General features: G+C 59.9%; 1 protein-coding gene across 4 annotated transcripts in view; it reads right to left on the reverse strand.

Annotated features, from left to right (window-relative positions):
- Positions 1-13,142, reverse strand: part of ACTN1 (actinin alpha 1) — a 102,168-nt gene that overhangs the window by 748 nt on the left and 88,278 nt on the right. For 2 of the 4 annotated variants that reach the window (XM_002719521.5, XM_017349363.3), the window contains exons 11-21: positions 12,962-13,109; positions 8,914-9,064; positions 8,318-8,426; positions 7,729-7,869; positions 6,668-6,850; positions 6,260-6,394; positions 5,000-5,179; positions 4,278-4,424; positions 3,327-3,407; positions 2,896-2,961; positions 1,760-1,918 (exon numbers count right to left, since the gene is read on the reverse strand). In XM_002719521.5, the coding sequence (XP_002719567.1) occupies positions 1,760-1,918; positions 2,896-2,961; positions 3,327-3,407; positions 4,278-4,424; positions 5,000-5,179; positions 6,260-6,394; positions 6,668-6,850; positions 7,729-7,869; positions 8,318-8,426; positions 8,914-9,064; positions 12,962-13,109 (1,500 nt within the window). The remainder of the gene's footprint in view (positions 1-1,759; positions 1,919-2,895; positions 2,962-3,326; positions 3,408-4,277; positions 4,425-4,999; positions 5,180-6,259; positions 6,395-6,667; positions 6,851-7,728; positions 7,870-8,317; positions 8,427-8,913; positions 9,065-12,961; positions 13,110-13,142) is intronic. The other 2 variants (XM_017349365.3, XM_017349364.3) reach the window with 2 other exon arrangements.

The raw sequence follows: 13,142 nt of genomic DNA on the forward strand, positions 1-13,142 counted from the left end.
GAGACAGAGCGGTCAAGGCGGTAGCAAGAACCCGGCTTGTCCTGCAAGAAGCCCCGCCCACCCCCTTTTGGGCTCCCACGTCGTCCTCCTGAGCTTAAGAGGATTCTTTGAGCAGTTCTTGGGGAAAGATGGAATTAAAAGCATGAGTTCATTTTGGTGCAAGAATTTTTTTAAATCATAATACATGCAAAGTGTATATTATGAAAAAAAATTGCATGATTTCAAAAATTTTCACACCAAAATAACTGCTACTTTTAATTCTGTTTTCCACAACCTGTTGGAAGCATGCACTTATGTACAGACAGACGCATCCACACGCATGTGAAAATGCACATATATGAGGGAGCACCTCAAACTTGGTGAAAATTTGGCATTGTCTTTCAATTCCACTTCCTGTGAACTTCCGGAGCCCCGTTATTTCTAAGTGATCTACATGTAAAAATCATCTCATGTTTCCACTTCACTGCCACTTTTAGCCTCTTCCCGAGCTGCTTCCACGTGCTCATCACACCCACAGGTGTCCCGTGTCCCACCATCCCGCCACGCGCTCGGCAGTATCTGGTGCGACACTCACTCAGCTGGGCCCTCCGGAGGCTAAGGCCAGAGAATCTAGTTCTGTGGACCCTCAGGAGGTGACACCGAGCATCCTGGTTTGGGCATCACTGCCACAAACAGCATCCAAATTCTGGCTGTGTTGTCCCAGCCCGTGTGGACCCTGTCCCACCCCAGCCAGTTCCCATGCCAGGTCTCCGCCTGCCCCTCCCCCTGGGGCTCACTCATGACAGGTGTACTGAAAGCTGCTTCTTTTAGGAGCTGGAAGGTCCAGGGGAGCTCACGCAGGGGCTCTGACCCCCGGGCTATCCCCCAGCCCCATGTCCCGCCTCTACCAGAGTCCCTGGGAACAGGTGGGAGGGACCAGGCCCCTTTCTGGAGCTGTCTTCCTCCTCTACAAAGCCAGTCACTTCTGAGGGTCCTCCCAGCTCCAAGAGACTGCAGCTAATTGGGGTGTCCCTGAGCTTTAGGGACCTCGGCAGTTTCCGCCCTAATTCCCTTACAGATTGAGATCAGTCTCATAAACGACACTCCCTATTGGTTTTGGCTTCTTACTAAGTCTTTGCAGCTCTGAATAAAGGGCAGCGTAGGATATTCTGTGTTTTTTACAGAAAGGCAATCTGCCCCCCAACACCCCATCCTCCCCTCCCCCAGTTTATTCTGGATCCTACTTGAGTCCTTTCTTAACACTACAGGGAACTGGGCCTCCTACGAATCCCTCAGGTGCCTGTGCCAGAGATGGCTGTGGATCTGAGTGACAACCAGGTGCACCCGTCGGCTCCCAGCCTGGGCCCCGGCTTCCCGAGACGGCGCCATCTGCATCCTCCCCTCCCACTCCTCCCCGCCAGGTAGGAGACTGCAGAGTACCCAGGAGATCTGGAAACTGGCAGTGGCCCACTGCTCAGGGTATAAAAATGAGAGAGCCCTGGGTGTCTCCTGCTCCCCAGCTGTAATCCATGCCTGAGCCCAGGAGGATTTCAGGGCTTCTCAGATGGACTTTCCAGCGTCCAACCTCAGACCCCACAGACCCCACAGCTGCGCCCCTGCCACATCACCACCAGGAGGAGCCCTTCCCCGGAGGTGGTGTCCTGGCAGAGACCCCTTCAGCCTGACACCTGACCTGAGCCTGAGGCACTGCGGAAACATGGACGACCACCAGAGGCCCTCTGGGAGCCGGGAAGCTCAGCACCAAGCCGCAGGGACCCACCTTGTCCCCAGCCAGAATCTTGAAAGAAGCCATGACTTGGTCCGCCGTATCGGTGTCTGCCGTCTCCCGGGACATGAAGTCGATGAAGGCCTGGAAGGTCACTACCCCGAGGCGGTTGGGGTCCACGATGCTCATGATGCGGGCAAATTCTGCCTCTCCCTGGAGGGAACAGCCAGCCCCCGGCCCTGTGAGCCCCGGCCTGCCTGAGTTAGCTCTGACAGACTCGAGCCTCAGAGGCCTCAGAGTAGGCTGTGACGGAATGAGGCCCAGCAGCCCCTTGACCTAACCTAGACTGTCCCGAGGGCATGACAGGGACACAGCACTCCAGAGTGGGGACCCCCAGCCCTACAGAGGCCTGAGCCCCTGCTGGACAGACAATGCAGATGTTAATGCTGCATGCCAGGCATGACTTCACTGCCTTATATACACTCATTCATTCCGTCCTCACAACTACATGATCTGCATGGTATCGATGGGGCAGGTGCCTCACCCACGGCTGCCCAGCCAGAAGCGGAGCTGGGGTCTCCACAGTCTGCTCCCTCCCCTCCATGCAGTGTTTCCTATGTGCCAGCCATGCACAGAGTTCCCCCAAGCCCCTTCACTGAACCCTGACAACCAGGCTGCAGGCTGGGGCGCAGAGCTGGGATTTGCTCCCAGGGTCACTGCGTCCAGCCCAGCCCTTCCCGGGCTGTGGTTTGCAGTCCCTGACTGTGCAGTGAAGCCCCTGCCCTGCTCACGGCGGTTGGGTGGGTGGGTGGGGCCCAGGACAGGGCCATCCCAGAGTGGAGGCAGAATGGCAATGTCTGTGCCTCTTATGGGAGGAACAGCTGAGCCCGCACCCGGCATATCCAAACCACCAACCTGGGTCAGCCCAGCACCCGCAGTGGAAGCAAAGATGTGCCGCCTTCACACTCAGTGCCAGAGGCTGAGCAGGCAGAGCCGGAGGCGACTCGGGGCCAGGGCCAGGCCTGGCTTTAGGTGCCATCCTCCCCCAGGCCCAGAGGCTCGAGGCTCCTCCCAGGAGGGCAGCCCCCAGCCTGTGGGACACGGGCCTGGCCCTGCCAGGCCGTGGCCTCTTCAGCCAGCCAGCCAGCGCAGGGCGAGGCCTGGCGGACACAGGGCGGGGTTTACATTACCATGTTGTAACCCATGGAGATCAGGCAGGCGCGGAAATCATCCGTGTCCATCATGCCTGTCTTCTTCTGTGGGGTCAGAGGGGGGGACCGGCGCGGGCCAGGAGGACAGGGCACAGACAGGACCACAGGAGGAGGAGACACACAGACAGGGCCGGGGAGACGTCCCCAGGCAGGAGGAAGACACGGGGGAGGCACACGGCCATCCACAGGGAGAAGGACGGTGGGCACCCAGCAGGTTCCCACGGAAGACGACCGAGGGAGGAGGAGCCCAACACGGGGCGGGCAGGGACAGGAGGAGAGGACGAGAGCCCCACGGCCCACAGGAAGGGGGACAGCGAGATGTGGACAGACAGAGAAGAGAAAAAGGAGAAACGCGTTATTTCTCGCCCCCGAGGCCACCCCTGAGCGTGCTCCATGCAGGAGGTGAGTACCTGGGGGTCGTTGCCAATATCATAGCCCAAGCTGATGAGGCAGGCTTTGAACTCCTCGGGACCCAGCGTGCCGGAGTGATCCTGGGGCCGCGGTGCGCCAGGCAGTGAGCCATGCGGTGCCAGGGAGGTGAGGCCGTGAGGGGGCGGGGGTGGGCCATGCCCGGTGGAGGGAGGCGTGTGTGGGAAACATGGGAGGAGGCATGCGGATGGAGGGGTGGGGGGGTGGAGGGCGAGGGGGAGGGGAAATAAAACGCACACGGTTAGACACACGGGCCGGGCTCTCAGGGTGCCCTGCCCCGCACTCGCAGCCCTGCTCCGGGGAAGCAGGGCCGGCGGGAGCAAGATGAGCCACGCAGGTGAGAAGCTCCGCCCACAAGTGCCCAGGCCACACCCTGGTGTCCCCTTGAGGGCTTCCCCCACCCAGGTGCCTGGAGGGCGGTGAAGCAGGCGAGGGTGGTGGGCAGCACCTGACCCCATGCACCCCCTCCCCACCAAGCCCCAGGGCCCTGGGAAGGGGTGGCCAACTGAACATGGGACCTGTCCTGGTGCTGGGATGGGGACCCAGAACGGAGGACAGTGACAGCCCAGGGACCTCTCCTCTGCCCCTGTGTCTCCCGAGGGCAGAGGTGAGGGACAGTCCCCACAGCTAGGGGGCAGCAGGCCCTCACTCCTGAGGGCTGAGTGGTCCAGGTGGGAGAGCAAGCGTGAGGTTCAAAGGTGAGGGTCAAAGGCCCTTCCTCCACCTGCTCTCTCCAGAGAGGACCAGGGCATCAGGACAGGCTGCCTCGTGGTACACGCTGGGTACTTCCTCCCACTGCCCCCTCTCTTCCTTGCCCAAGAACTGGGCCCTGCATGGTGGCCCATGTCCAGGGCTGTGCCCTCCAGGACCCTGGGGCAGGGGCAGGGGCCAGGGCTGGGGCTGCTGTCGGCCAGCACAGGGTGGGCTCTCACCCGATCGAAGTGGTTGAAGGAGGCCCGGAACTCGTTCATCTGCTCCTGGCTGATGCCTTTGGCGTCGCGGGTCAGGATCTGGTTCTCCACCTCATTGATGGTTCTGGCAATGGTGGTGAGCAGCTGCTCCCAGCCCACACGGATGTGCTGGGGGGCGGGCGAGGGGGCCGGTCAGCCGAGGGCTCCCGGGCCTGGGCTCCCGGCTGCCCCCAGCTCTTTCTGTCCCTGGCCACAGAAATGGCCAAAGCGGTCAAACTCAGGCTGGATTTTCGGGGCCACCAGAGGGAGGAGACCAAGGCAGGACAGAGGACACTAGATGATGAAAGGGACGGCAGAGACCAGGACTTGCCGAGGTCAGGAAGGGACAAAAAAGTGGGTGAGTCCCTTACTCCACAACCACACGTGGCCACGCACAACTGCACGTTCACAGCACGCACAGCGGGGCACCACCTATGAGACAGCGGCCCATCACCGAGCGACCACGCCGCCGCCCGGGTCTGCGCCAGGACACCTCTGTCAACCCGCTCCCTGGGGTACCTGGAAGGCACTGAAGACTGAGCTCTGGGGGTGAAAAAGGACTGAGTCTCTCCTCCGCCTGTGCCCCGTTTCCCTGGGAGATGGCTCGCCTCCCTCCTCAGCCCCCCGCCTCAGCTCAGGAGGGGAGAACAGACAGGGGGTGGGGGCACAGGATCCCTCCCGGAGAAGCGAGGCTGGCCGCCCACCTCCATGGTGTAGTTGGTGTGCTTGTTGTCGAAGATGAGCGCCTCCTGGATGAGCTGGTGGTCGCCCTCCAGCTGGTCGATCTTGGGCTTGTAGTTGACGATGCTCTTCTCGTACTGCCGCAGGTGGCTGAGCTGGTCCTCCAGGGTCCCGTGCATCTCGATGGAGATCCTTCCGATCTCCTGCTCGGCGGGCGGAGGCGCCTTGTCAGACCCCCGCACTCTGCACCCGCGGGGGGCACCACGGGCCCCCACGGTCACGGCTAACCCCCTAGAGCATTCTCCCTTCCTATGCCAGCCCTAGGGAGACCGTGACTGGTCATTAATAAGGCACCCTTGGTACGGAAACAGGTGTGTAGCAGTGTTATCACGGCACGCAACACCTCCTGTCTCTTAGCAGTTAGCCTCGGTAAGAGGAGGCAGGGTCGGCCGCTAACTCCCAAGGTCACTCCCTTGCTTGCCATCCAATTGCCCTTCCCAAACACCGTTCCCAACCCTGGTGCATGTCAGGGCCCCTTGCTGTGCCCTCTGAGCCGGGATCCCCACAGCCTCAGCACACCCTGCTTAGCGGCCAGTGGCCAGGTTCTCCCCCTAGGATGTCTGCCTTGGCCCACCCGAATCCCAGCCACCCCGGAGTGCCAGGCCTGGAGTCCGCTGCATTTCTGCCTGCCACTTAACTAGGTGGACAACCTCGTGCTGTGAAAGCACTGTCCATCCATTCAACTCAACCTCACTAACATCTCCTGAGTCTCTATTAGGCACGATATGCCAACGGGGCTTGGGGGTGGGTGGGGGCACACCAGTGTGAGTCTGACGTGGTCTCTCCCCTCAAGGGGCTCAGAGGCCACACTCCTGCCCTGCTCCACTCCTCTACAGCACCCCAATATCCAGCCCACACATTCAGCAAGAAACTATGTTCAGCCAGGGTTCAGCTCTCTTTCTAAGCAGATGGTCCTCTTTGGCCAAGCTCCTGGCTGAGGACAGAAGGGGAGGCCTGGTCAATGAGATAAGCCCAGGCGCTCGAGCCGAAGCAGCCTTCGGGGAGTGGAGCCTTCCACGGAACTGTCCTAGGCACTCCTTAGTCTCGCCCTTGTGTCGGGCTTGGCTGCCGCGTGAGAAAGTGGGACGAAGGTGCCAGGCCTTCCCCACACAGGCCTCTGCACTCCCTGGCCGGCAGCCCGCGGGCCACAGGCTCTGCACCTCAGTCCTCCACGCGTCCTGCAACCCGGCCAGCTGCTCTCGGCTTCCTGGGACGGGACCCACCTCCATCTTGGTCTGGATCCAGGGCCCGATGACGTTGGCCTGCGCCCCAAACTGCTTGCGTAGCCTCTCATTGTGCTGCTGGCGTGCGTGCTCCTCTGTCAGAGCCTGGTCCCGCCGTGGCACCAGCTGCCGCACCTGGGGGGCGGGAACAACCACCAGATTTTGGGGAGGGGCCGGCCGTCTGCCCCATGGACCCTGCTCCGAGAAAACCAAGGGCCCAGGAGTGGGAGGGGCTGGTGAGTAACAGAGTAAGACTGAAGATGTCGACCTGTTCAGAAATTCCCTCTCTGAACAAATATTCAGTGTCCACTGCGTCACAGTTGAGAAAATGAAGCAGACGGAAATCAATGAACAACAAATAATCCCTGCCCACCCCCTCCCACTGGCCAGCAGGGCCCTTCAACTCACATGGTCCCATTTGCCATTGATCTCCTGAGGCGTGATGGTTGTGTAGGGGTTGGTGCCGGCCATGTTGACGTGGTAGGTCTGGACAATCTTGGACACCTCGTTGTGGATGCCCAGGATGGCCAGGCGCTCCTTGTCGGCATCGGGGAGGGTGGCCTTGAACTGCTCGTGGGCTGTGGTCAGTCCCTGGACAGAGATGGGGAAGCCCCAAGGGAGATGAGCAAAGGGAGGCCCAGAGGGGCCAGGGCGGTGGAAGGGCCACAGGAGGCCAGGTCCCACCCCAGCTGGGAGACTGAGGCAAAGCTGACAGCAACCGCCCCAGGATGTTCCGCCCCCATAGTCAGATCACAGACAAGGGGTGCCCGTGTTAGGTGTGCTCCTGGGTGACCACCCCAACACTGCTTCCTCAGCTCTTTGCCAGAACTTTTTTTTTTCTTTTTTTTTGACAGGCAGAGTGGACAGTGAGAGAGAGAGACAGAGAGAAAGGTCTTCCTTTTGCCGTTGGTTCACCCTCCAATGGCCGCCGCAGCCAGTGCGCTGCAGCCAGCACACCACGCTGATCCGAAGCCAGGAGCCAGGTACTTATCCTGGTCTCCCATGGGGTGCAGGGCCCAAGCACTTGGGCCATCCTCCACTGCACTCCCAGGCCACAGCAGAGAGCTGTCCTGGAAGAGGGGCAACCGGGACAGAATCCGGCGCCCCGACCGGGACTAGAACCCAGTGTGCCGGCGCTGCAAGGCGGAGGATTAGCCTAGTGAGCCGCGGCGCTGGCCAGAACGTTTCAATATCCCACCCTGCAGCCATATGGAAGATCAAGGAAGCCATCGACGGGTGTGAAATGAGCGCCAAGATAAACGCTGACTCAGAAGCCAGGGCTCAGGATGCATACGGCATAGTTTTTGTGCAGAAGAAAGAGTGCAGAGAAGGGGTAAATCTGAGCATCTGCTGGTTATGCAGGTTGCGCGGTGGGGGTGGGGTAAGTGGTGGGGAGAGCTTAGTGTACGAGGCAAAGGTCTCAGATCTGTGAAGGCCTTGGGGTGCTCTAGGGCCCAGGGACGGCACACCTGGATCTCCTCGATGGTGTGCACGATGAAGGTGTCCTGCAGGTCCTCCATGGCGCCCTCCATCCAGTTGTTGAAGGGGGCGGCCCGCTTGGCATACTCCAGGTACAGCTGGTCAATGGTCTCCAGCAGCTTCTCCGTGCGCTGGGGGCGCCCGACAGGGTGATCAGCGTAGGACATCCAGAATCACGCCCGCCCCCTGAGAGCCTCCTGCTGACCACCCCCCCCCCCCCCAGGGCTAACACCCAGGGCTAGAAGGGCGCCGGCTCTCCGGGTCTGGAATAGGGATGTCTTCCCCTGGCCTGGCCACCAGACAGTCTGGCCTCTGTGGGTCAGGGGAGTTCTCAATGGCCGGAGTGGGGAGGGCGAGCGCACTGAACTGGGTGAGTGACATGTGGTTAGGGTAGGAGGCACCCCTGCCAGGGCAGAGTCCAAGTCCTGGGCCAGAGGGAAGCTCCCCTAACCAGGCCAGGGTGGGGGATGTGCAGGAAATGTAAGGAGCCCTTCAGCCCAAGCCAAGGGGGCCACGATGCAGGCAGCGGCACGCACAGAGCTGTGGGCGCAGGCCTCGCCCTCCTTCCCGGGCCCTCACCTCCAGAGCTTCCCTCCGCTTCTGGGTTAGGGCCCCCAGATTGTCCCACTGGTCACAGATCTTTTGGCAACGGGAATTGACACTGGGTGAGTCGTAATAGTCCAGCTCACTGGAGAAGAAAGAGACAAGAAACCAGGTGACTTCCGGGGCTGGCGTGCAGGGGCATTGGTGGTGGTGGAAGAGCGAGCGCAGTTCCCTTTGGACGTTCCAGGCACCCTGCACACCCCTGCTCCTCGGCTTCCAGGAGACCACAGAAGGCCCATCCTCCTCTCCAACAGGCCCCCCTGCCCCAACCGAGGCTGAAGGTGATGCCAGCCGTGCCCCCGACACCCAGCGGCCCAGAGGAAGCTCAGAGCTCAGAGTCAAGGCGTGCGTGGTCATCGTCTGGTCCCGCACTGCTCACAGGCGAGGACCAAAGACCCAACAGGAAGCGGGGGCGGGGGGGCGGGGCACGGCCTCCTTCCCCACCACGAGGGCTGTCCTTTGTCTCCCGCAGCCACACCCTTCTGCCCTCCCACGGCACAGCCCCATCTCCCAAGGCAGCAGGGCCCCTGCACGAGGCCACGGAAGGGCGGGCATGCCGGGCGCAGGCCTACTTGAGCTCCTGCGCGATGGCGGCGATCTGCTCCACACGGTCCTGGTGGGCAGCCAGGTCGCTCTCGAAGGCCTCGTGCTTCTTGAGCAGGGCCTTGATCTCCGACAGCGTGGCCGTCTCGTAGTCCTTCTGCCGCAGCATGGCCTCTTTGCCTGGTTGAGAGAGAGGGGCCCGGGGCTGAGCAGGAGTGGGGGGCAGGGGCCGCCTTCCCGGCCCCAGCATGCACCTCTCAGGGCCCTAAGAGCCCCGCTTCTGGGGGGGGGGGGTCCTTCCTGCAGAAGTGTCTCCCACCCAGGGATCTGCAGGGCAAGAAAGCAGATGTGTGGCCAGAGCACTATGTTATGGCTCGGCAAAGTCGCTGCTCGCCGTGGAGCATTTCTGGGGCACAGGGGCAGGAGTTTGGTCTGGCGGTTGGGACCGCAGTGAGGATGCCGGCATCCCACAGGGCAGTGCCTGGGTTCCACCCGCTGGCTCCCTGCTGCCTCCCGACTCCAGCTTCCTGCTAACACAGACCCTGGTCAACAGCAGTGGTGGTCCCAGTAACTGGCTTCCTGCTACTCACATGGGAGACCTGGACTGGGTTCCTTGCTCCCTACTTTGGCCCTGGCCCAGTCTGGCCATTCTGGGCATCTGGGGCATGAGCCAGTGGATGTAGCTCTGTACATTCCTCCAAAAACTAGTTCTGCAGAAGTACAAGTGCACTTCAAAAAGTTCGTGGAAACTGGAATTAAAAGATAAGCTTATTTGAGTGTGAAAAGATTTGAAATCCATGCGTATGAAGGTTTTTTTTAAAAATTCATGAAAGGGGCCGGTACCGTGGCTCACTTGGTTAATTCTCCACCTGCAGTGCTGGCACCCCATATGGGCACCAGGTTCTAGTCCCGGTTGCTCCTCTTCCAGTCCAGCTCTCTGCTGTGGCCCGGGAAGGCAGTGGAGGATGGCCCAAGTGCTTAGGCCCTGCACCCACATGGGAGACCAGGAGAAGCACCTGGCTCCTGGCTTAGGATCGGTGTAGCTCTGGCCGTGGCGGCCATTTGGGGGGTGAACCAACGGAAAGAAGACCTTTCTCTCTGTCTCTCTCTAACTCTATCTATCAAAAAAAATTCATGAAAATGTGTGTATATATATATATATATTTTTTTTAGTTTTCATTCATTTATTTGAAAGGCAGAGTAGCACAGAGAGAGGGAGGTAGAGAGACACTGAGAGAGAGAGAGTTTCCAACCACTGGTTCATTCCCCAAATGCCCACAACAGCTGGGGCTGGGCCAGGCCATAGCCAGGAGCCAGGAGCTCCACGAAGACTCCTGGTGTGGATGACAGGAGCCCATGTGCTTGGGCCATCATCTGCTGCCTCCCAGGTATGTTAGCAGGAAGCCAGATCAGAAGCGGAGTTGGGACTCGATCCCCTGCACTCCAGTATGGGAAGTGGGCATCCAAAGCAGTGGCCAAACCCATTGTGCCACAAGGCCCACCCTTCTTTTTTCTTTAAATTAGTATAATAGAATAATATGACACCTTTGGAAAAGGCATTACAGATAAGCCTACCGATCTCCTCCTGTTCACTCTTTCCTTATATGGACATGTTGTTAAAACACTGGGTGTAGGGGCCGGCGCTGTGGTGCAGTGGGCTAAGCCTCTGCTTGCAGTGCTGGCATCCCACATGGGCTCTGGTTTGAGTCCCGGCTGCTCCATTTCCAATCCAGCTCCCTGCTAATGGCCTGGGAAAGCAGTGGAAGATGGCTCAAGTGCTTGGGCCCCTGCACCCATGCGGGTGACCTGGAAGAAGCTCCTGGCTCCTGGCTCCAGATCGGCCCAGCTCCGGCCATTGCAGCCACTTGGGGAGTGAACCAGCAGATGGAAGACCTCTCTTTCTCTCTGTCTCTCCCTCTTTCTGTCTGTAATTCTGTCTCTCAAATAAATAAATAAATATTTTAAAAAATCACTGGGTGTATGTCAATTATGTTTCTCCCTTTTCTTTTGAAGATCTATTTATTTGAAAGGCAGGGTGACAGAGCGGCATCAGGAGAGAGAGAGAGAGACCAGGAAAGAGAGAGAGAGAGGTCTTCCATTCACCAGCTCACTCCCCAAATGTCCACAACACAACAGCCCAGGCTAGGCCAGGGTGAAGCCAGGGACTTAGAACTCCATCTTGGTCTCCCACAGGGTAGCAGGGGCCGAGCCCTTTAGCCATCTTCCACTGCCTTCCCAGGCACATCAGCAGGAAGCTGGATGGGAAGTGGAACAGCAGGTCTCGAACTAGCACCCATGTGGGATGCTGGCATTGCAAGTGGCAGCTTACCCCGCTGCATCACCACATTGGCCCCCATCTTGCTTTTAAAATACTTAGGGGTACACCATCATGGCCAGTCTCTCCTCTGTGGTCCTCCTGTGGTGTACTCTTCCGGCTACACCATGTTCTGTAGCCACTCACTGCCCTGCTGTGGGGGTGCAGGCCCCTTGGATTTCACTACGATAGATGTCTCCCCACAAATGTCTCCAACCCAACACGCGATTCCCTCCAGACAGCCTGAAGAAATGCAACTGCTAGGTTAGAGTGTAACTAAAGGCTCAGGTGATAGAGAGCCAAACCACGTCCACAGAGGGTGTGCCGGCATGCCGGCACTCGCAAGGCCTGGCTGGTGGCCGGCAAGCTGCTGGGGCCTTTTTCCTCTGTACCCTGGCCATGACCTATCCGTGGCCAGGAGAGGATACCCCAGAAGCAGCCATCCCCTTCCACTCTGCAGCACACATCCCGCCCAGGGTGAACGCCCCTTCTCCGAAATGCGCACGCTCCTGATTTTGGAGTTTCTCAGATTTGGGTAGACTTGGCTGTCGCAGCATCCTTAATCCGAAAATCCAAAACCTAACAAGCTCGGGAATTTGAGACTTTCTGAGAGTCACGTCAGCACTCGGATCAGATTTTTGGATGAGGGATGCTCCAGCTGCACACGCAGCAGGAAGTGAAGCCCACTCCCCCTTAGATGAGTCAAGTGCATGCCTTTGCCCACCTCAGGCCACCCCACATGGCCCTGGGGCCCGCCCTTTCTGCTCATCTCCAGTCTAAGGTCTGAGGAGCACAGCTCAGGACTGAAAGGGGGACTCTAAGGCTCCGAGCTCCATGGCTAAGGGGTCTGCCCCCGGCGCCCCAGCAGATGGGCAGCCCAATCCCGCCTCCGGCTCTGCCCAGGTTCTAAAGGAAAAGACCACCCCAGGTCTGTCTCTCTGCAGCCACCTTAGGTGCTAATAAACAGGTACTAAACACGGCCCCCAAACACCTCCAATCAGTGCGAGGGGAGGGGCCCTGGTTCACGGTCATTGCCGGAAAACACCCAGAGCCACCGTGCCTGAATGCATTCCACCTGCCGGGCGTTGAACTGTGCAGAAATAGCCGCTCTCCAACCCTGCGAAGGGGCTGTGCAGGCCGGAATAGGCTCCCCATCCCCACACGCAGGTCAACCTGGAATCCTAGCATGGACGTCACTGGCTAGGATGAGGTTATCCCAGACTGGGATGCGGCCTAAACCCAACGACTGGCCTCTATCAAGGAGAGGAAGGAAGAGCCAGTCACAGACACAGAGGCAGCGAGAAGCCCCGTGGGGACGCAGGCAGGGACGCGGCAGGTGGAGGAGCCCTGGCACCACCGGAGGCCACCAGAGCTACAGCGCAGAGGGCCTTGCCTTGTCACCTCCTACTGACACTGTAGGCGGCACCTGCAGCCTCTGCCCCAGGACGGAGCCAACCTCTCCGGCCTGAAGCCCAGGAAACTAAAGCAGCAGGAAACAGAGGCCTGTAGGTAAAGGCATTGCGGGCCGGATTTACCGGGCTTTGAAGCGGCCGAGTCGGGATTCAATGCCGGGCTGACTGGCTCGGCGAGGGAGAGACGCCATCTGTGGCAAGAACACTTCCAAATTCACTAACGGGGTCCCCAAAACCCTCCCCACAGGCCAGCTAAGGAGACTGAAGCAACCAGAGGCTCATAAAACTGCCTAGGAGAGCTGGCAGGAGACAAGGGGAGGGGCCGTGGCCGGGGCGGGCCGGGGGTCTCACCGTCGGTCCAGGCCTCGTGGATGGAGGCCTTCTGCCGGAACTTCTCCGCCAGGTGGTCCAGCCGCTCCAGCCTGCGGATCTCGTTCAGCAGCCACTCCTCATAGCCCTTCTCGGCCTGCTCCAGGCAGCCCCAGGCGTTGTTGATGTCCTGTGGGGATGCGAAGCGCAAGGTCAGGGCCTG

The sequence above is a fragment of the Oryctolagus cuniculus genome, chromosome 20 (assembly GCF_964237555.1).
Source record: "Oryctolagus cuniculus chromosome 20, mOryCun1.1, whole genome shotgun sequence".
Classification (NCBI taxonomy): Eukaryota; Metazoa; Chordata; class Mammalia; order Lagomorpha; family Leporidae; genus Oryctolagus; species Oryctolagus cuniculus.